The sequence below is a fragment of the Maniola hyperantus genome, chromosome 8 (assembly GCF_902806685.2).
Source record: "Maniola hyperantus chromosome 8, iAphHyp1.2, whole genome shotgun sequence".
Classification (NCBI taxonomy): Eukaryota; Metazoa; Arthropoda; class Insecta; order Lepidoptera; family Nymphalidae; genus Maniola; species Maniola hyperantus.
In genome coordinates this window covers 8,633,656-8,656,014 of record NC_048543.1, presented here as the reverse complement: position 1 = coordinate 8,656,014, position 22,359 = coordinate 8,633,656, and the positions used below count along the sequence as shown (strand labels likewise).

Sequence of the window (22,359 nt, the reverse complement as noted above, 5' to 3'; positions counted from 1 at the left end):
TGCCCGAAAAACACAATTACGATTAATACAGATTCATCTTTAGTAAGAAGATTCATGTAACAACTTAATGTTTACGTTAGAGAAATTACGTTCATAAATTAACAAGAAACGAAATAAATTACCTACTTACTTAACATTTTTTAATATTATACGCAATAAACTTTTTCAAATCTTTTAAAACAATAATACTATTATTTATACCTCTTTGTTATTTCACCAAAATGATTTTTCTATCGCTGTGCGTAATATTATATACTATTTAACTAATAGATATATTTCCAATATACAAACCGTCAAAACGTCTTTAGTAATATTTTAATCAAAATTAGGTATAAAATGATATATCCATTCATCCATGAACATTATAAATGCGAAAGTGTGTCTGTCTGTTTTCATAGCCCATCTGTTTAACCGATTTCGTCGAAATTTGGTAGAAATTCATCTCGGGAAAGTCGAAGACTTCCCACGGGATTATTAAAAAAATGAAACTTGCGAAGGCAATTGTTGTAAATAAAATATAATTAATGTTACACTTCTTGCAATTCACGCAGGCGATTGAACTTTACTTGTGGTTACATCGTACGTACACGGACATTGCGTACCTACGTGTGCGTGCATGTCGGACCAATCAGTCGCGAGCAAGCGCTCGCAAACGCACACATTTACTTTACCTTATGTATACCGATACGACTTAAACACAAGCATGAGCCACTCGCCTTCGTGAAATGCAAGAAATATAACCTAGTAAAACTTGCATGAACACTATTGAAAATTCTCATTTGCGTTAGCAGCAATATTCAAGTAAGTAGATTAATACTAGATTAAATCGATCGAAATTGAAGCGAAGTTGGTAGGTATAGAGCATGAATAAAGCCGATGGAAATTAATAACAAAACATCCGGTGTAGCGAACCTAGGTAATCTGATGGCGTTCGCGATACTGAAAGCTAACCGATATCCGGCTAGATTTGCGTTAACTTCCGTGATATTTATGTTTTATTTCTGTGTCGATTATGTAAATATGAAATAAAACCGGCCAAGTGCGTGGCGAGCCACGCGCAGTGTAGGGTTCCGTAGTAAAAAGTTTGCTGGGTCAGCTAGTATAACAATAAATCAATCTAAACTAAATGAAAAGAATAGGATTACGATCAATCACAAATACAATATATACAATAAAACTTATAACACACATTAATATGCAACTCATAATATCTACGTACAATAATTAACCTCGAAAAACAGATATACTTAACTCCTTAACCTGTGAACCCTACTTAGCCTTGATTATATTATTATATACTACTGCTGTGAGTTTTTTCACGTTCCTATATAGTATAAATACTACCATTTGGCTGATAGGAGGGGGGGTTGTACCACACAAACTTGACTCTAATAAAAATTAGCACTTTAAAACATCATATTTTACACACGGATCTAGACAAGACCTATTCAACGATACCCAACACTATGGGGTAGACGAGAAAAAAAATCATTCCCACTTTACATGTAAAAAATTATTAAAATTTTATTTTACCACTTTGTCGGCGTGATTAATATTTATACCAATTTTTTAACATAAAAATAGAGTACATAATTTCTGCTGGAAAATATTTGTCGCTTACGTATTGTGACGTCATTATTTGCTTTCCGTACAGCGGTGACGTTAATAATTAATTACGTTAAAATTAAAAAATCGTGATTTTTTAAAATTATTCTCTTTAATAAAGAATTCTAGCCCCATAAACTACCACTATACAAAACATCACATAATTTTATGACTACAGTCCAAGAACCTATACAATCGACTTTATTAAAACACGGTAATCGCTATAAGTAATATGACGATGTACTTAATTCAACAAAGCAAAGAATAACAATTTTCCCTTTCTAAATAATAATATAATGTTCTAATTTATATAATGCAAAACCAAGAGGCGATTGGAGTTTAATCTAGCGTAAGGATGTCAATGGTCTTTATGTTTCAATAGGTGACATGAATGGAGGCCGCTTTATTGAGGCGCACATTTCACACTAATCGGACGTAACATTTGGTCGACTAACGAGCTTAACCTAGAAAAACGTGTAAATAGAATGTCCATAACAACATAACAGTTTCATAAGTCACCTAGCTTATGCCAGCGACTTCATCCGCATGGAATGCACAAATTTCAAAATCCTTTAGCGGATATCTACGTCACATTTAGCTATCTGCATGACAAATTTCAGTCCGATCCATCCAGTAGTTTGAGCTGTGTGTCTAGGCATCATCTAGGTCCAAAATATTTATCAAGAGAAAACCAAGGAACATGGCGGATTTAGGTTTAGAAGTTGAGGAGCTCCTGGGGCCACCTCTCAGCTCTATCTTTCTTTATAGTATAGGTAGATCACAATCTCATGAAATGAAATATAATAGTACATACATACATATTTATAATAGTACCTACTTTGTGGTGAATATAGAAAACATATATACCTTCACATAACTTTGTAATTTCATTTCCTTATTTTTCATGAGATTCTGCTCTATCTATAGATACCACAATATTTAAGCATTGTAGTGGAAGTTACATATGTGTATGTTCCAAATTTCAAGTCAATCGGTTGAGGGTCACCTAGTCTAAAATTCAGTTACAAGATACCTACTAACACGACAAGTTAAAATATAAAAGCTTGTAATTTGTAAATTTGTAGAAACAGCTTGATTCTAATCTGCGTTCCCTTAGGAACATAATATATTCCTACGCGCTATAGTATCAGGTACATTTATCCACCATATTTTAATTAAAAAATATCATAATATAACAAACATACAACAGAGTTGCAACCAACGTTTTTTTGTTTGTGCATTTTAAACAAGAAAAATAATAGGTAAATAATGGTTAAATTCTATGAAATATTTTTATAAGCATTCAAATATTTGTGTAACCCACAAACTACAGTTTACTCGATATTGCTCGGCATGTTATTCTTTTTAAAAGTGATAGAACAGGAATAAATTTGCAAAAATATTTGTACGCACACAAGACAAGCAATTAACGTTAAAAAAACTGCTCAGAGATTTTTATTTCAGTCTGGTATGAAAATATCTAGACAATAATAAAATATTACTATTTGAGCCCACATCTAGTAGGGCCACAGATATTGAGAAGTATCAAAACAATACTAAAAAAACCGGTCAAGTGCGAGTCGGACTCGAAAGGTCCTGTACCACCTGTAATACCTTACACTTTTACGTGGAATGGACTGTGATTAATGATGGACTGCACCTTCTATTTATGATTTAGTAAACTATTTTTTTCGTGAACACATTTTTTTTTTGTAATGTAACCTCAAATTCACGATTTTTGGATTTTTTCCTCTACTTGCCTATTAGTAAGACCTACCTACCTACTAAATTTCACGATTCTAGGTCAACGGGAAGTACCCTATAGGTTTTCTTGAAACGACGGACAGACAGACAACAAAGTGATCCTATAAGGGTCCCTTTTTCCTTTTGAGGGACCAAACCCTAATATTCTATCTACTCGTATATAATAAAGTAAGCACGATGTTTACAACTCGTAGAGAACACTAATTGGAAAGCTAATTAAGTGTATTGTGCCTATACCAGTTTAATTTATCATTCATCCGCCCTTATTGTATAAGATTGAAGCGGCAATGGATTGGCAATTACTCCACCAATCAGTCGATCTCATGAAATTGTATACAACGAATGAATATAAAATGTGATACGAATAATTGCAAACCAAAGGGGTATGCAATTATCCGTGTACCAAAACATTGGTAAAATAATTCAATAATATCAAAAATGAATGAAAAAATGAATTAATATACATATGTTTAAATATAACAGAACATAAACGCAAAAAGCTTAAAGTTACGTAATACCTTCAATTTGGCGGGCTTATCGCTACCTAGCGATTTCTTTCAGATAAGTACAGCAATGAATAAAAAACGACATATTATTTTGTTATAACTTCTACCTTCCGATTTTTCAATTGCTGAAAATTCCTTTAATGTTTCCTCCTTTTAATCCTTTGTATAGAAAATCCGTCTATTAATAGGGGACTCTCCTTCGCTCGCTCCATACAAACGCAGTTTGGATCTCATTTAAATGTAATTTTATAAACACTTTCTAGAAACTAATATCTATGTATAAAGTTTGCCAGATTTCCGTAAAAATAACTATTTATTTTGAATATATCACGGGTTTAAAGTATATATATGTAAATAGGCTACTTGACACTTTTTTAAAGTTGGTCTTAAATGGTTAATATTTGTGCTATTATATCAAAAAAATTAACACTATATTTTTTTGCGCCCTAAAAACCGTAAAACTTTCATTTAAAAATATATTTTTCTTAGACAGGTGAAAACACTGTCGGCCATGTTTGGCCGATAGATTATCTGTGCTCTGACGTCATGCATTTGTAAACAACAGCATAGCCTCCCAAAGTTTAATAAACATGACTTCTATACTAGTGTACATGAAAAATATAGTAATTTTCGTTATTGTATCATCCGAGAATGTAAAAAACGCATCGATAAAGACCACAGGAAAGTTGTGGATTAGAGTGCCCAGTGAAATAAATATACGTAACACGCGAAGACTTGCTTAAAGGGATCCTATATGACTAACGACTTCAACCCAAATTTATTTTTGCAAAGATCACTTTGTTGTAAGTCTTACTTAATAACTTATTCAATTTATAAAGAGAAAACGATATTTTTTTACGTTTACTATGAGTTTTTAGAAATATATAAAAACTAGCTTATGCACGTGACTTCGCCCGCGTGGACTTCATAAATTTCAAACCTCCATTTAACCCACTCAGGGGTGGAATTTCAAAAAATCCTTTCCTAGTGGATACCTTCTCTTTACCTACAAAGAACACACCCACCAAATTTCATGTATCTAGGACCAGCTGTTTAGATGTTTAGGCTGTGCGTTGATATATAAGTTAGTCAGGACTCTAAATTTTATATATATGGATACTACGTTAGTCCCCGCGTGACATAGGGATGACATTTCTTTGTTTACATATTTAATGGACGTCACATCATGGCTGACAGCGTTTTCTGCGTTTCAAATAAAAATAAAAACTGTATTTTTTAAAATTGGATTTATATATCCATCCTGCGTTTTTAATAATTGTTATTGATATATTTCGTTGTCTTAAGCAAAATACTATAATAAATAATGATTTATTGGACGAAATTAGATATGAGTCAAGTAGCCTATTATTGAGTCCATGTTAAATAGGTATTTTTTGAAGTCGCCCATTCAAGTATGAACGAATAAAATACGATATAGAAAGAACTTTGTACGAGGAATAGGTACTTTCTATTCTTTTTTCTAACACTTTTTATTATTAAAAATAACGAAAACTTTATTAAGTTTTCTGTAGAATTTTAACTCCGTAACTACTGTCATTGTTTTTCTTGTGTAGGACTTATACACGAGTTACCTTTTCACCTTTACTCAAGAAAACAAGACTGCTAAAATCATAAGTCTTCATTTTGACGTTGCTGTAGTCGGGCAAAAAAGGATTTCCAAAATCAGTACCCATATTATAAATGTGAAAGTGTGTTTGTTTGTTGGTTTGTTGGTTTGTCCTTCAATCACGTCGCAACAGAACAACGGATCGACGTGATTTTTTGCGTAGGTAGGTATAGTTAAAGACCTGGGGAGTGACATAGGCTACTTTTATCCCGGGAAAGCAAAGAGTTCCCTCTGGATTTAAAAAATCGAAATCCACGCATACGAAGTCGCGGGCATCAGCAAGTAACCCATAAGTAGACAGCCTCAAGCAGGATCACGGATATAATGATTCACATATTTCAAAATAACACAAACAAGGCTCTGATATTCTCATTTCATCGCATCATTGAAGCGAATAATATAAATTGCTTCGGGTTTCGAGGCCAGCAAATATTTTACATCGAAAATAATAAACAACTTAAATATTGAAATAGGAAATTATATTTTGTAAGGCCAATAAAAATATTATCTGCATTAAATATTCAATGTTACCATCGACACCTAAACTAGACCTAGGTATATAACAAACTTTGATCAAGTTGATGATATGGCACAATCGATTGATATCGTCGTCATCAACGATATAATTATTATGTCCACTGCTAGACGCAGGGCTCTTTTAAGCACTTTCACATGTCACGTTCTTGCGCTGCATGTATCTAGCACCTCCTTATACAACTTCATTGATGTCGCTGTCTACCTAGTGGGGAGCCAAAAAGCGCTTTCTGGTTTGAAGTCGCCAATCCAACTTTGAAAGTGAGAAGGAGGAGGTGGGATCGGCTGATAGATTCTGTAGCAATTAGGAGACGACGAGGCTTTCCTTGACCACGACGACAAAAACAATATGTTTAACGCAGAAATAGTCAGCAATTTACCATTTCTATGGAAAGGTGGAGCCAGGTCAAAGGTGTAATCTAAAAAGCTTAGATATAGGTAACTGATTAGATGACCAGTTCTGTTCTAGCGAATCGTGATGGGAGGCTGCCAATGATTGGCTTGTTTCAAATACATGCCCAGACAAATTGGATTTGAGTCAGCTTTTAGTGGAAGGTAAAAAGATTTTTCCGCTATGCTAGTTGAGCAACAAAGAGTTTTGAACGCATAATTGACAGTGAATTGAGCGAGTTCTATTGCAAGTAAAACTTTCATGGTAGTATATTACGTAATCACAAAATCGATAGGCCATAGTTATACCTACATAGTTATATAATGTGCCTACGTATGTTTATTCTTAACTAGCTGACCCGGCGAACTTCGTTCCGCCTAACAGTCGATTCAAATTTTTTTTTTTTTTTAATATCAATTCACTATCAGAAATTCTAAAATCCCCACGATTTAGGACTTCAGTACTTTGCAGCATCAGGATTGAGGAGTTAGGATCCGAAGTTCAATGATGTAGCCTATGCTTGGTACCTAAAATAATTTTGCATCATCCGCAGTTCCTGAAACATTATAGTTTAGGAGTGCTGTACCCTACGTCATCAGGGTTGAGGAGTTGAGACTTGAAGTCTGAGAATAAAGTCGTTGCTTGGTACCTACAATATGTATTCACTATGAACACTTCCTGAATCTTGATAACTCAGGCGGGCAGTAACCCTGCAGCATCAGGATTAAGGAGTTGAATCCAGAATTTTTTATGTGAACACCACGAAAACTTTTTTTGTTGATTTAAAAAAAAAATTGCAAATCGCTCCAGAAACCTCGAAAAAATCGATGTAGAAAAAAGAACCACCTCCTTTTTGACAGTCGGTTAAAAACCAATGACCTTGAAATATTTACGGAACAATTTTTAAAATATCCCCTTTCTAACAAAAAAAAGAATGAATGAAATCGGACTACGCGTTAATGAATTACAACTCGGTATACATTTTAACTTTCATCCCCTCTCCTACGGGAACCATGCTGAATTTCGGGATAAAAAGTATCCTATATTCTTCCTCATAGTATGACCTCAAATCGTACCAAGTTTCATTGGAATCCATTCAGTAGTTTCAGCGTGATGCGCGGCCGTGATACAGACAGACAGACGGACAGACAGACAGACAGACAGACAGACAGATAGACAGACAGACAGACAGACAAAAATGAAAAAAATTACAGTTTTGGGTTCAGTATCGATTATAGAGTGCCCTCGAAAAAAAATTTTCAAAATATCTTCAATGTACAGAATTTGACCTGTTACAGTTTTATTATAAGTATTGATTGATTGATTGATAATATTATAAATATAAAAGTGTGTCTGTCTAGGTATTTGTCTGCTAGATTTTCATCCGTTCCATCCGTTAAAACGATTTTTACGAAATAAGAAATTAGGCGCAAAGATAGCTTGCATCCCGAGGACGGATATAATATGCTATTTTTTGTCCTGGAAAATCAAAAAGTTCCCACGGATTTTTTATAAATCTATGAAGTTGTGGGCATCATCTATTTGGTACAGAGACAGCTTGTCTCCTGAAGATGGGCATAGGATACTTTTTATCCCCGAAAATTAAAGAGTAAAACCGAAACTTACGCGGAAGGAGTCGCAGCCATCATCTAGTACCTACATAAAAGTAGGTATGAATAAAGTGAATAAAGTAAATAATGAGAGCAGGCTTTATACAAAAAGAGATAAAACAAATAAATTTAAACAATATATCTCGTGAAAATATACTGAGATATAAATCGCATCTCAAAACTCGTGTCCATTGCGGTGAAAACAAAAAAATAAATATTCAATACCCGGAGGTTGATAAAATTTATGTCGCTACGAGTTAAGTTATATTATCTATGTTTATGATGATATGAAATTAACCCTTATTATAAATGCGAAAGTGTGTTTGTTTGTTGGTTGGTTTATTGGTTTGTTGGTTTGTCGTTCAATCACGTCGCAACGGTGCTACGGATTGACGTGATTTTTTGCATGGGTATAGACAAAGACCTGGAGAGTGACATAGGCTTTTATCCCGGAAAATCAAAGAGTATTTTTTAAAAACATAATTCCACGCGAACGAAGTCGCGGGCATCAGCTAGTTTAAGATAAAAAGAAAAATCTAAGATAATAATTGTTATCTTAGCTTATAGAGACGAGAGAGCCAGCGCGTGCCAGACCTTCGTTATTATATAAAAGCTGAAGTTTCCCTGCGAAAAGTCACCAGATTTCGCCATGCGAAGAAAAAGTTAAGTCGCTAAGAGTCGCTGAAACCAGAATAGAAAATAACATTATTTTGCAATATTTTCATATCAAAATAGTGTTATAATGATTTTTTTATATCAAAGTATATGAATAAAGTAAGCTAATATAGTGATGCATTTTGATTTTACAATTAGATAAATATTTAAAAGAACTTGGGAAGGATTTTCAGATACGATTTTTTTTTGTATTTATACTACTTTTATTTCATAATTTATTTTATTTAAATTACAATTATGTAGGTATATAAATAAACTGACTCGCCCTGCCTGTTGGGTTTGGATATTCTGTACCCGTAGTACAAGATTTTACGTCTCACCAAACCAAACCAAATTCGAGAGTCGAAATACTTCCGCGTTACAGTAAACTGGATCTTAAAGGCCTTAATTTAAAGCTCAAGTTTGTCTACACTTCTACAGCCAGCGCTCCAAGCGGAAACATTGCGAAATTAAAATCAGTGGCATTGAATATTTGACTTCAATTCAAGGCTGTTTAGGTCCATTTTACTGTAACGCGGAAATATTTCGACTCTCGAATTTGGTTTCGTTTGGTGAGACGTAAAATCTTGTACTACGGGTACTGTAAGAGAACAACAATGTTAAGAGAATTTGTGTTATATAATATTATGTATGACATAAATAATTGTCTTTGAGAAATACATTTAGAAGTTATAAGCGATTAAGTACACAAACGCAAAAGCAGAGCTTATTTAGACCAGAAACAATGTTTATTAAATTATTTTTATTGAAAATTTTATCGCGATTGACAACAGGAAAAACAACGTGAAGAGAATTGAAAGGTCTAATCAGAAAATTATACATTCTTCAGAAACGTGCTCCCATCCAATTTTCATATAAAGCAATTTCAATATTCAGGTAATTTAATACTACGGGTTGAGGGTAACATTTCGGGAACGACATGGGCACAAATGAAGCCTATGGACCCAAACTTTCCTCTTTGCAGGAAAGTTGTAATGCGACCAGAACGCCGGGTGTTTCCCTTTGGGGACCTTAGCGTAAAATGTACCTATTTTTATATTTTGGCATTGCGGTATATAAATACCAACCTACAAACTGTATAAACTGTATAGGTACCAACTGTAAACGTAAATAAATATGTAATACATATCAAAATTTGCGGAAGCGGTAGGGATTGAACCTGCATCTTTCTGGCTATCGCGGCCTTGAAGTGCCTTTAGTCCTTTTAGACCGCAGTTCTTTTAAAGCCGATGACGAGATTATGTATTTTTACTACCTCAAAACGACATGACATCTGGTGAGTTTTATGTCGAGTAAATAAAGCAATCCTGTATTATTTAATAACATACCTAACCTAACCCACTGATACACGCCACGCTGACTACCTAAACCTAATAAATAACCTAATACACGATTTTTAAGTTAGCAGTTATTTAATCAAAAAATCTTAGGATGTCCCGCATAAATACTTTAAAAATATTTTCTCGAAGTAACATGAGTCATTATTCCATGTCTACAGGAACATTCCGAATTTCAATTACGAAACCATATTCGAAGCGTCAGTTATCTTCAAACCACTGTTCTATAGATTGCTCTGCATATTCCATACCTCAGGTGTATTCGATATCTCAGGCTTAACTGATTAAATAGCTAGGGATATTCCAACGGCACTTAATAAGAAACAAGTAGGTAGTTACAGGTTTGTCTTTGAGCAATACGAGTAAGTATGCAAGTAGAGAGACTATAGAGCTCGGATAGGAAGGCTCTGCCAAAGATACCAACTTGAAGAGCACTTTTTTTGGGTTCCGTACCTCAAAAGGAAAAACGGAACCCTTATAGGATCACTTTGTTGTCTGTCTGTCCGTCTGTCTATCAAGAAACCTACAGGGTACTTCCCGTTGACCTAGAATCATGAAATTTGGCAGGTAGGTACATCTTATAGCTGACATTTGGGGAAAAATCTGAAAACCGTGTATTTAGGGTTAGATCACAAAAAAAAATTAAATCGTTGTCATAAACTAATAATTAGTAATTTCAACTTTCGCAGTGAGATAACTATATCAAGTGTGGTATCATATGAAAGGTTTCACCTGTACATTCTAAAACAGATTTTTATTTATTTTTATGCATCATAGTTTTTGAATTATCGTGCAAAATGTCGAAAAAATAGGACTGTAGTACGGAACCCTCATTGCGCGAGCCTGACTCGCACTTGGCCGGTTTTTTTACTAAGCAAGCACTTTTGTCTATGCTCACTAAATATCTGTGTACCTAATACCAATATTGTTTTAATCTTATTATTTACAAATCTTCACACATTATATCATAGAAAACCAATTATCTAAATAAGACTAAACTACAGATTTAATTTCTTTATTTTAACCATGAAGAAAAAGCATCGTGCATGCCTGAAAGTTCTCCATAGTGTTCTGAAAGGTGTGTTAAGTCTTCCAATCCGCACTTGGCCAATGTGGTGCACTATGGGCATTTGTAATTCTGAGAGGAGACCCATGGTCAATTATAGTGGGTGATGGTGGGTTGATGACGATGCACGATGATGCGTCGAGTATTACTACCAAACTCTATGTCTATTTAATTTTATGAGTATTTCTCGGATATAAAATAATACATTATTGCTCTCTATTTTGTAATATTGTAATTCCATTTGAACTGAGTCGGGAAAACGGCAAGTGAATACCACAAAGCGGAAATAAATGCGAGTGGCTTTTCCCATCTCGCTTATGGAAAATCTAATAACGTGGTAGTGTTTTTACATTAGCCGTATTTTCTTCTGGAAGCGCATAGTCACTAGAATATGCTAGAGCCTTCCTGAGATGTTTATTATTGCAATGTATGTAGTATGTACTTATGAAAGCTGTTGTAAATATTATAATGTTTTCTTTATTATTATTGTTGACATTACGTAAAACTTATTTATTCATTTATGAGAAGATGATCCTTGTGACTTCTTCCGCATGGATTTAGGTTTTAAAATTCTTTGATTTTCCGAGATAAAAATAGCCTAAGTCACTCTACAGGTCTTTACCTAGGTCTACATTTAGATATCCTTGCATAAAATTAAATCGATCGTTTGGTCAAGTAAATCGTTGTTCTGATGTGGCGTGATTCAAGAACAAATCAACAAACACAAATATTTTCATATTACTTGGTGCAAAGATATTGAGGAGTAGGTATTTAAATATTAGTAAAATGATTTGCGTGGATTTAGGTATTTCAGAAATCGCTTAGGAGCTCCTAGGATTTTCAGGATGACAAGTATCCTATGTGCATCTCCAGGATGCAAGTTCAGACCGGCATAGGCAATACTGATTCAGTTTCGAAGATACGAAGAAACGAGCATACTTATTGATTGTATTGATACTGTCTCGTACATATAATATTTCCACATTTAGAATATTTTGACGTTTAAACTATCGTGAGTGATTTCCATTATACATGTATTTAATAACGTATTTCGTCGATGTTAGCCCGACTAGTTTCGAACCCATCCGGGGTCCTTTTTCACAGGGACTTCGCGTTCGCGCACGCGATGCGGTTGAGACTGCATGCTGAACATCGTCTCCCGACAGTTCCTGCTGATCTTCATAGTTGGACCCGTCACCGTAATACAGGCAAGCAGAGCTAATGTTGTTCTGGTCCACGATCACCGAGGAGTGTCTCTGCCCACGACTGATGACATTGTCTTAGCGTCAAAAAGTGGTTTCTACGCTGACGGTTGGGCTAACGTTGACAAAATACGTGAGTAAAGCCATATTTTTATCATGTACATGTATTTAGAATATTTATGGTATCATTTTAATTGATTTAAATGATTAAAATGATTTCTTTATTTTATCTTATAAATTGTAAGATAAGATAAGATAGCATAGTTCTGTAACGAACATCAATAGTGTCATTATTTACTAGAAATATTGTTTTTGTCTGGTAGAGCTGGTTCTGTTATCGCTTTTATTTGTGGCTCGTGTTTTTTCCGCGGAAACATCGGTGTATCGATATGTTTACACAAGCTGTTGATATCTGTGTAGTTTTATTGTTACTACTATAATATCATGATACATAAATATTGTGATCAAGTTAGATAAGATTTCATATTGTTTGATTGTTTTATTATTATATTATACTTATGATAGTAATGGACGAATGTAATTGTACTCCCAAATTCAAAGTCAAAGTCAAATGTTTTATTCAAAATGCGTAATAAATAACACTTTTTGATGGTCGGTTGTTGCATTTGTAAGATGATGATAATTTTTAAGCGAACTTAAAACTAAAGCGATGAGGGTTCCAAACGCGCCCAGGTCTGAGAAGAGCCAACAAAACCAGCCGGGTATTCCAAAAAAAGAAGTGTAATCTTTTCAGTCGTTGCCAAATTGACACGGTAGAACTAAGAAATATGTGTAGTGTGTACTTAGTACGCGACAAGTCGAGATGTCAATCAGGGAGGGAACCCCCCCGCACACCCACACAACCCCCGCGCTGACCCGGTGTGGGTGAGCGCGGGTGATGGGTGGATGTGCGGGGTATCACCTCGCCTCATACCCCGATTGCCATCTCTACCTGTCGTGGACTATATAATCAGTTCAGAGGGAAAGTTTTATAAAGCCACTTACATGTGCCCTCTCTATTTTATCTCACGACCCAAAACGAAGTTGGATAGTTTTACGTCGAATACCCTTCGATAGTGTCATAATTTAGTTAAAATATTGTTATTCTACCCCGATACATATTAAAATGTAGATTTCTTCTACATCAAAATATATTGGTTCTTGTTTGTGGAATAGGTAGGTACGGATTACATAATAATTCAATTTTATTAATAATTTTATGAAAAATCCAGCGTCATGTTAAGTTGTAGGAAAGCTTTTATTTAAATACAATATGTATTAAGGTATTACATTCATGGTTATCTAAACCTAAAAAGGGTTAAATTGTGTTTATATAATATACTAGCTGACCCTGCGAACTTCGTTCCGCCTAACAGTCGATTCAAATTTTTTTTTTTTTTTAAATCCCCACGATTTAGGACTTCAGTACTTTGCAGCATCAGGATTGAGGAGTTAGGATCCGAAGTTCAATGATGTAGCCTATGCTTGGTACCTAAAATAATTTTGCATCATCCGCAGTTCCTGAAACATTATAGTTTAGGAGTGCTGTACCCTACATCATCAGGGTTGAGGAGTTGAGACTTGAAGTCTGAGAATAAAGTCGTTGCTTGGTACCTACAATATGAATTCACTATGAACACTTCCTGAATCTTGATAACTCAGGCGGGCAGTAACCCTGCAGCATCAGGATTAAGGAGTTGAATCCAGAATTTTTTATGTGACCACCACGAAAACTTTTTTTGTCGATTTAAAAAAAAAAATTGCAAATTGGTCCAGAAACCTCGAAAAAATCGATGTAGAAAAAAGAACCACCTCCTTTTTGACAGTCGGTTAAAAACCGATTACCATGAAATATTTACGGAACAATTTTTAAAATATCCCCTTTCTAACAAAAAAAGAATGAATGAAATCGGACTACGCGTTAATGAATTACAACTCAGTATACATTTTAACTTTCATCCCCTCTCCTACGGGAACCATGCTGAATTTCGGGATAAAAAGTATCCTATATTCTTCCTCATAGTATGACCTCAAATCGTACCAAGTTTCATTGGAATCCATTCAGTAGTTTCAGCGTGATGCGCGGCCGTGATACAGACAGACAGACAGACAGACAGACAGACAGACAGACAGACAGATAGACAGACAGACAGATAAAAATGAAAAAAATTACAGTTTTGTGTTCAGTATCGATTAAAGAGTGCCCTCGAAAAAAAAATTTCAAAATATCTTCAATGTACAGAATTTGACCTGTTACAGTTTTATTATAAGTATTGATATTGTTCATTTAATCAATAGCCATATTGTTAATGCAAAAATGTGTTTGTTTGTTGGTTTATTGATTTGATGATCTGTCCTTCAACTACCCATGTATATATTTTTATATCTTTATTTTCATTTTAAATGTGAAAGTGTGTTTGCTTGTTGGTGTATTGGTTTGTTCTTCAATCACGTCTCAACGGAGCGACGGCGACGGATCGACGTGATTTTTGCATAGGTACAGTTAAGTACCTGGAAAGTGACATATGCTACTTTTTATTCCGGAAAATCAAAGAGTTCCGAAGTCGTGGGCATCAGCTCGTTTATTTATATGGAACTTTAACGAAATAAAAATCTATCTATATCTATTAATCTAATCATTGCTCGTGATCTCAATTTAATTTCCGCGTTGAATTTGGATGTCAGTAATGTGGTAATAATATGTGTACAATAATATACATAATATGAATCCGCTTGTGAAATATTTATACCCCCTGAGCAGTTTAGAAGTTATAAGTGAATACACAGACAAACGCTGGTTACTCTTTAGGTTTTAAACTATACTATGGATATTGAGAGTTTACTCTTGTTTTACCTAGTTATCTATTTCTGGAAACCAATTTCCCTTTAAAAGCTTTGAGCAATGTAATCTGAGATTAAGCTCTCAACGTAAGTAAATACTAAAATATCATAAAAAAGCGTGAGTAAAAAGCTTTTTTGCTACATTGTGAACATTTATCTATCCTTAGTAGAGATATTATAAATATTGTGAAAGTGTGTCTGTTAGTTGGTTTGTCCTTTCATCACGCTATAACAAATTACCGCATTAGCACCGACTACAAAAATAATAATATATGATTATAGGACTACACTAACTGTTGTAGACCTACATAGTTTACATTTTGTCATAAATAAATAATTTTTTATAAATTTTTAGTGCTCGTGGTTATTGAATTTGTTTTTTTAAAGGTTTTTGGTTGTCAGTTGTTGAATTTAAGATAAGTGATGTATTATGCACAGGTAACCATAAATTGTATCAACTTAAAACTAAAGCTACGAGGATTCTAAACACGCCCTTGTCTGAGAAGGGCCCACAAGAATCTGTTTCAGCCGGGTATTCTTTTTATTATCACCATTTCACAATATCTTTTCAAACTTATTAGAAATATCGAAGCTGTTAAATCCTAAGATTTCTTTCCCATTCCCAAGATTTCTTATGCTTTATCTAATTAATTCCTTACATTGTGAGGTTTTCAATATAGCTTTGGGTTTTATAAACAATTTGAACTTGTTAAGAGACATCTCCAATAAGTCATCTCAGAGCTTATTTTATTAAAAATGCATTGCCCCAAAAATTATGATAATGCATTGGACCCAAACTTATTATTTACATGAATGTTGTTACATGAAGATATGGCCGTATATTAAGTATATCCCTAGGGGCAGTATTCATACGCATTACACATTTAGAAAGAAATGTCCCACTCGTAAAAAAGTCGGACTGCGAAAGTAGGTAGTAAATACATTATAAGCTTTCCAGTGACACTCGGCAGACAACTCTTGACAGTTGGCAGCCTCTTTTCTAACTTTGAAGAACTAACGCGCTATAGACAGGTACTTTGTAGCTGCCTCTCAAACAAATTAATTGTGTCTTAGTAGTTTTGAAAGACTTCTTGAACAAAGTTTATATTTAACAAGGATTTTCAGTTGAGAATGGAATTGAAATTACTCTTAGAATTATTTAGTAGTATAGGGCAAATACTTTCAGTAACACAAATATTCCTCCCTGGACTGTAGTACGTTTGGATTGAGAGGTGCTACATTGTAGTATACCTAATAGAGACCCAATGATCTCAATAGGTATACAACGTATGCACTAGATTGACCATTCGAAACAAATAAAATTGATGTGAGTTATAGTAACTTGTAGCCTTGCTTAAAACTTGATGGCTAGTGTGTATGTTTGGTTTGATTTGACAGATTGTTCAATGAAATAACCATATAGCTAGGAATCAGTTTAGCTTAGTGTGAATAACCTTCTAACTATTCTATATGTTTAGTTATAGCTGGCTTGCCCGAGCTTCATACGAATTTCCTACTATTATATTGTATACTGTAAATGGGTATACCTATATATTTATACATAAACCGTTCTCGTTAAATGATCTAAACATCTAATAGTGGAAACTACATTAAAATCCAATAAGAAATTTAGAAGCTAAGCGAATATACAGAGAAACGTGGATTGCGACTTTGTTTTATACTTTTTAACAATTTAATACAAAAAAGTTAAAAGCATTAACTCTACTTATTATTTTCAGCTTATAAATTAAATTGCCGGTATTACCGAGTATTTTAAAACAGTTCACTGCACATAAGCGGTAACAAACCAAAAGGATTCTCCGCATCACTTATTCCAAAATTAACTTTATCATAGCAAACAGCGCCGCGTTTCATGAAGTTAAGTACGAGCAGATTCGAAACACAGAATTTCGATTACAAATCCACGCTCAACGTGGCACTAATCTGCGAGTAGCATGTTCGATAGATCGGTTATCAGTGCAAAAGGTGTATTCGATAAGGCTTGAGCTTAGTTGATTAGATCGCCTGTTCTGTTCTAGCGAGTCGTAACAGAGGGCACGCCAGTGATTGGCTTGTTTCGAATACACACCGAGACAAATTGGATTGAGTCAGCCGTTAATGGAAGGTGGACGAATTTTTGTTTTATCAATCACTAGGTCAGCCGCCCCGGCTTCGCTCGGACGGTATTTCTAAAAATCCTACCGCAATTTAGGGGTTAGTAAAAATTTACCTTTCCTTTTATATATTTAAGATTTATTCAATACAATAAGGTATTATTTCAAACAAGTTTACTTAGAATTTTCATTTAAAGCAACTTATATATTAGGGTAATGCAGTATGTACTAAAGATGGGCGTTATTGGCTATTTCTGGCAACGGTTAATCAACAGTTATTTAGTTTCAATACCAATATTGATAACCGTTGCCGAATATCGGTATCAGAGTTGTGTTTCAACTAATTTAATATGCGCAACGCGCAGCGGTTTCCGTAGTAGTAACTAAGCTAGCTGCCGTATCAATACCGTCTGTATAGCTAGCGCGCGCATATTCACTAAAATAAAACCAATTTTACTTTCATGAATATCGTGAAGTAATCACAACCTTAAGTTCATAGCAGCAAAGTTTAATTATAATGATCATTGACATAGGTCAAACTATAGTGGACGCCTGCACGAATAGTTTGACACAATCCAGTTAACCAAAAACATTTCACGAAGATTGATAAACCAAAGAGGACCTTATCTCTATTACTCTAAGGCTAACTGTTTTAAAATTGATAGATCAAAGTGTAATGGGCAAGTACTTGTACAGTTAAGCCTTAGCTTAATAGAGATAAGGTCGGCTTTGGTTTATCAAGTTCTTAGTTACTAAGCCGGTAGCCAATAACCGCTCCTTCTCAGCTTTCAGTGAAAAAAAGAAAGAGAAGGCATAATTATTGCGTTTCTAGTTACCAAAAAACCAAACAATGCATTGTCAGTTGCCAGTTGGCAGCGTTGCGTTGTCAGGTGGTTCGTCATAGATGTTAGCTGATAACCGTTGTTAGCTACGACAATAACGCTACGGTACGCTATAGGCACGGCAGCGGTTTTCAGTTAAGTTAAGCTATAGCGGACACATGTCTAGTATGTACTGTGGGGCAAGCGTAACATTTTGCGAATAGAGTGAGTTCAAATGAGAGCCATTGAGCAAAACTTTTCTCTTTGCACAAAAGTTGTGATGTGAACAGCAGGCCGGGCGTATCCCTCGGGATACAGAACATGCATGTTTAATGGAATCCTAGAAAGGTCACCAGTTGGACTATGAGAATATATAGACAGTGAATACCTAACAAGATCCCAGTGAACATTCGTTAAGGGACTTGCGAAAGCACTTTGAAAACTCTGAAAACTCCTAACGCGGCGTGGACAGGTGCTATTTAGATGGCCACCAAACCAATTAATTATGCCTGTTTTGAATAACGAACACTTATTTCAAGAAACCATGAGTTATCAAATTACGCTTGCGTACTCACTTAAAGAGAGGTGTCTTTACTGAACTCCAATTTGACATGAATTTATAAAACTGGGGCAAATGTAGTGTACCTATTTAATAAAGTTTGCATGCAACAATCTCTGTGTCTAGACAGGTCATTCTAAACGCGCGTTTGCGCTGCAACTCGCTTTTGCTTACTACTTGTTGTCCAGTGTCATAGGTAGGTACTAAATTCACAGATGAGTGTTCTCTAATCTGTAAATAAACTTCATTATTGAAGAACTTAGGCATGCTCGACATTGCTCACAATTGCTTGAAAGAAGGTAATGCGTGAAGACACTAACATGAAATCATAACGATAAATATGTTAAGTTATTGTAGGTACAATTTTCTTACAGTATTCTTGCAGTCAAGTGCAAGCTGCATAGAACACAATTTTTGTTTGAGATAACCCTTCTATAGGTACTAATTTTGCGAGCATTGAACTAATGCTTGAATTCTATTGCTATTGGTTTTGTTTCCGCGATTAAATAATTATTTTGTAAAATCTTACCTTTAGGTGGATTGATGTGTAGAGCACTTCTGAATAGACTTTCTTCATCATGCCAGTCTAGATTTCGTCGTAAAGTTGCACAACTCATAACAAGCAGCGTCGTCAATAGAGCCAGCATGAATATACGACTGCGTGTTTCATAGCGCTTCCAGTTTCTCGTAAGAGTACCCGCGCCCAAGCCGAGTAAGAAGCAAAATCCAACACTAGGTATATACAGGACACGCTCCGCCACCACGAAGCCCACGTAAAAGAGAAAATTACTAGCTGGCACGAAAGGCAGCACCATAAACGCCGTGAATAACAACATTGCAACTTGAGGGCTTCGGTTCACGAACTTAGGCGTATTTTGGATTTTAGATTTCCCGTGCGCTACAGGACACACACAATTGGAATGATGCATCATTGTATTGTTATTGTTCATTGCTCGACACAAGTTTGTGTGCTCTTCAGTGAGCGTGTGTTTACAGCCGTTGCACGGACACATCGTTCTCTTGGACGACGCGTTTTCTTTATGCGGTATAATACTTTTTCTTTCGCTGCAATCCTGTCTCCTGTTATAGTGTTTACAATTATAGTTCCATTTCTGTTTTATTTTATTGTTTTGTTTCTTGTAATATTTTTCTTTTCTCTCTTGCTGTATCCTCAATTCGTGGGATAAGGCTTTCCACGTTACTTTTGATATTACAGCGTAGAAAACTAGTGAGTAAATATTTCTTAGATCGAATATTGTCGTAATTCGTGGTATGGAATCCATAGACCAGTCGAAGCTTAATTGAAAAGGGTATACTAGGAGAAAAAAATTAAAAACTGGGAGGTAGGTAAAGGTATAAAATCTCGTAAGTAAGGATGGGTCCCGAGAAGCTGGATTATCTGCTGAGGCAAAAGTGGCGGGTGCTCCAGCTAGTCTCAGCCTCCAGTACAGAAGTACGAAGCCTCCTGAACTTAGCGCGCAGATGCTTCGCCATCGATACTGTAACAAAGAGAAAGGAATATTGTAGATTCTTATTGTACATACAATGGCAATCAAACTCTGATAGGTATTGTTAAAATGTCGTTAAGCTTATCCAAAGTCTTCATTATAAGAAAAGACTCTTGTCGCTACCGCTGTCGAATATAAAGTAGGTACATTACGTACAAATTACTTTACACTCATTAAAAGAAGATAATTATACCTACTTACATTGAATTATTTTCATGTATGTAATTATGCCAGTTACTTAAAAATGTTTTTATTTACTTAGTTATTTTACAAACTTAACTATCTTATGCTCGCGATTTTCTCTGCGTGGACTACACAAATTTCAAACCTCTATTTCACCCCCTTAGGGGTGGAATTTTCCTTCAAAAATCCTTTCTTAGAGGATGCCTACGTCATAATAGCTATCTGCATGCCAAATTTCAGTCCGATCCGTCCAATAGTTTGAGCGGTGCATTGATAGATCAGTCAGTCAGTCAGTCACCTTTTCGTTATATTTTTTAATTTATTATTTTTCGAAAGATATTTAAGTAATATCTTCGTGTATTATACTAGAAGTAGAACAGTTTATCCCGTTAGCTTATCGTACTAGTAAGGTAGGTTTTTGGAGCGTATAAGATGGATGAATGAGTGATAGAACGATCAGTGTTTCCCGGAGATCGTCTAACCTCAATAACCCTCCCTGTATCTACTGTATTTCGCTTTTCATCAAAAAGGTAATAAAAATGTCTTTATCCGCAAATAGGTTTATGCGTGGAAAGCGTTCTGAATAATTACGTCGTATGAAAAATGAATATAAATGTAGCAATTACCTAATGGATGTTGCGTGTCGCAAGTGAGACAAGTGTTTTTGTGTACTTTTGTACCTAAGTTTTTCACTTCAATCGAAGTCCGAACGTCTGAACTCTGAAGCCCTAGTGTAACTAAATGAAATGGTTTTTTTAAGATTTAAGATTTATTTATTTGTTGTGAACACAGTATGCATCCAGCCGTTTCTGGCATACAAGGTTTTACAATATAATATTTAAATGATATTACATTAAATAATTTTGAATATGTAATTTATGGCAAATGAGAAAATAAATAAAATGTCACATAGGTATAAATAAATACTCCTCATCCATGGTTTCCAGCTTAGATTTACATCGTCATTTGCCGCTAGTCAAAGAGCTATATTCTCATTGGGTGGAAAAAGAAGTAGTCTAAAGTGTTTGCATTATTAAAAGAAAACTATTAGTCAGATAGTATTATGTATTATAATTACGCCAATATACCTAAACGTTTAAAAAATTTAAAGTTACAGTACCTATATCGTATAATTGGGTAAGTAACTTATTTTTAAATAGCCGATGCTAATGCAAAAACTTTGCCAACTTTGATTGATCACCACTCTGAAAGCATTCGTTAATATCTGTCAAAATTTGCCGCAACTTATCAGAAAAATGTTTTTTTTTTTGCAATAATTCAGAGGAAAAATCATAAAAATGGTAGAAACACTGATTTAATATTCGTACTCACCAAAATTATTATAGTGTGTATACGAAAATCAATATAGAGATAGTTTGCATTTTGGAAACGCATATGTGCTTAAAAGTAGGCTATTTATCTCGAAAAATAATTATTGAAGAGACCCCACGGCTTCTAGATTTTTAAAAATCTAACTCCACATGAATGAAATCGCGGGTATCATCCGGACACCACTACCCTTATTATAAATGCGAAAGTGTGTTTTTTTGTTGGTAGGTTTATTGGTGTGTTGGTTTGTCCTTAAGGCAATTACGCCGCAACAAGTAATTCACGTTTAGGTGTATTTTCACCTATCAGCTGTATTTTCACTTACAATAACCTTCTAACGCAGTTTTCAACACAATTTAAAGCATTTTACAAGAAAGCTTTATTACCTCTACTGACGCAACGAGATTGCTATGCTTGGAATTTCTTTACATGATCAAATTAGAAATAAGGAGATTAGTAGGTCAGAGTACCTAACCGAAATATGGATTGCGAAGCTAAAGTGGCAATGGCCAGAACACATGGTTCGAAAAATAATAGACGTTTGAGCCCCAAGGTGCTCGCATCGGAAAGCGCAGCTCTCACTAAGTGGACAGACCACATCAAACGAGTCGCAGGTAGACGCTAGATTCAGGCAGCCCAAGAAAATGGCGTGTGTAAATTCCTGCAAGAGACCTATGTCCAGCACTG

At 34.9% G+C, this 22,359-nt stretch overlaps 1 protein-coding gene across 2 annotated transcripts in view; it reads right to left on the bottom strand.

Annotated features, from left to right (window-relative positions):
- The window catches only part of LOC117984816 (protein O-mannosyl-transferase Tmtc2-like), a 160,891-nt gene that overhangs the window by 55,337 nt on the left and 83,195 nt on the right, over window positions 1-22,359 (bottom strand). For both annotated transcript variants that reach the window (XM_069500176.1, XM_034971468.2), the window contains exon 4: window positions 19,182-20,151. In XM_069500176.1, the coding sequence (XP_069356277.1) occupies window positions 19,182-20,151 (970 nt within the window). The remainder of the gene's footprint in view (window positions 1-19,181; window positions 20,152-22,359) is intronic.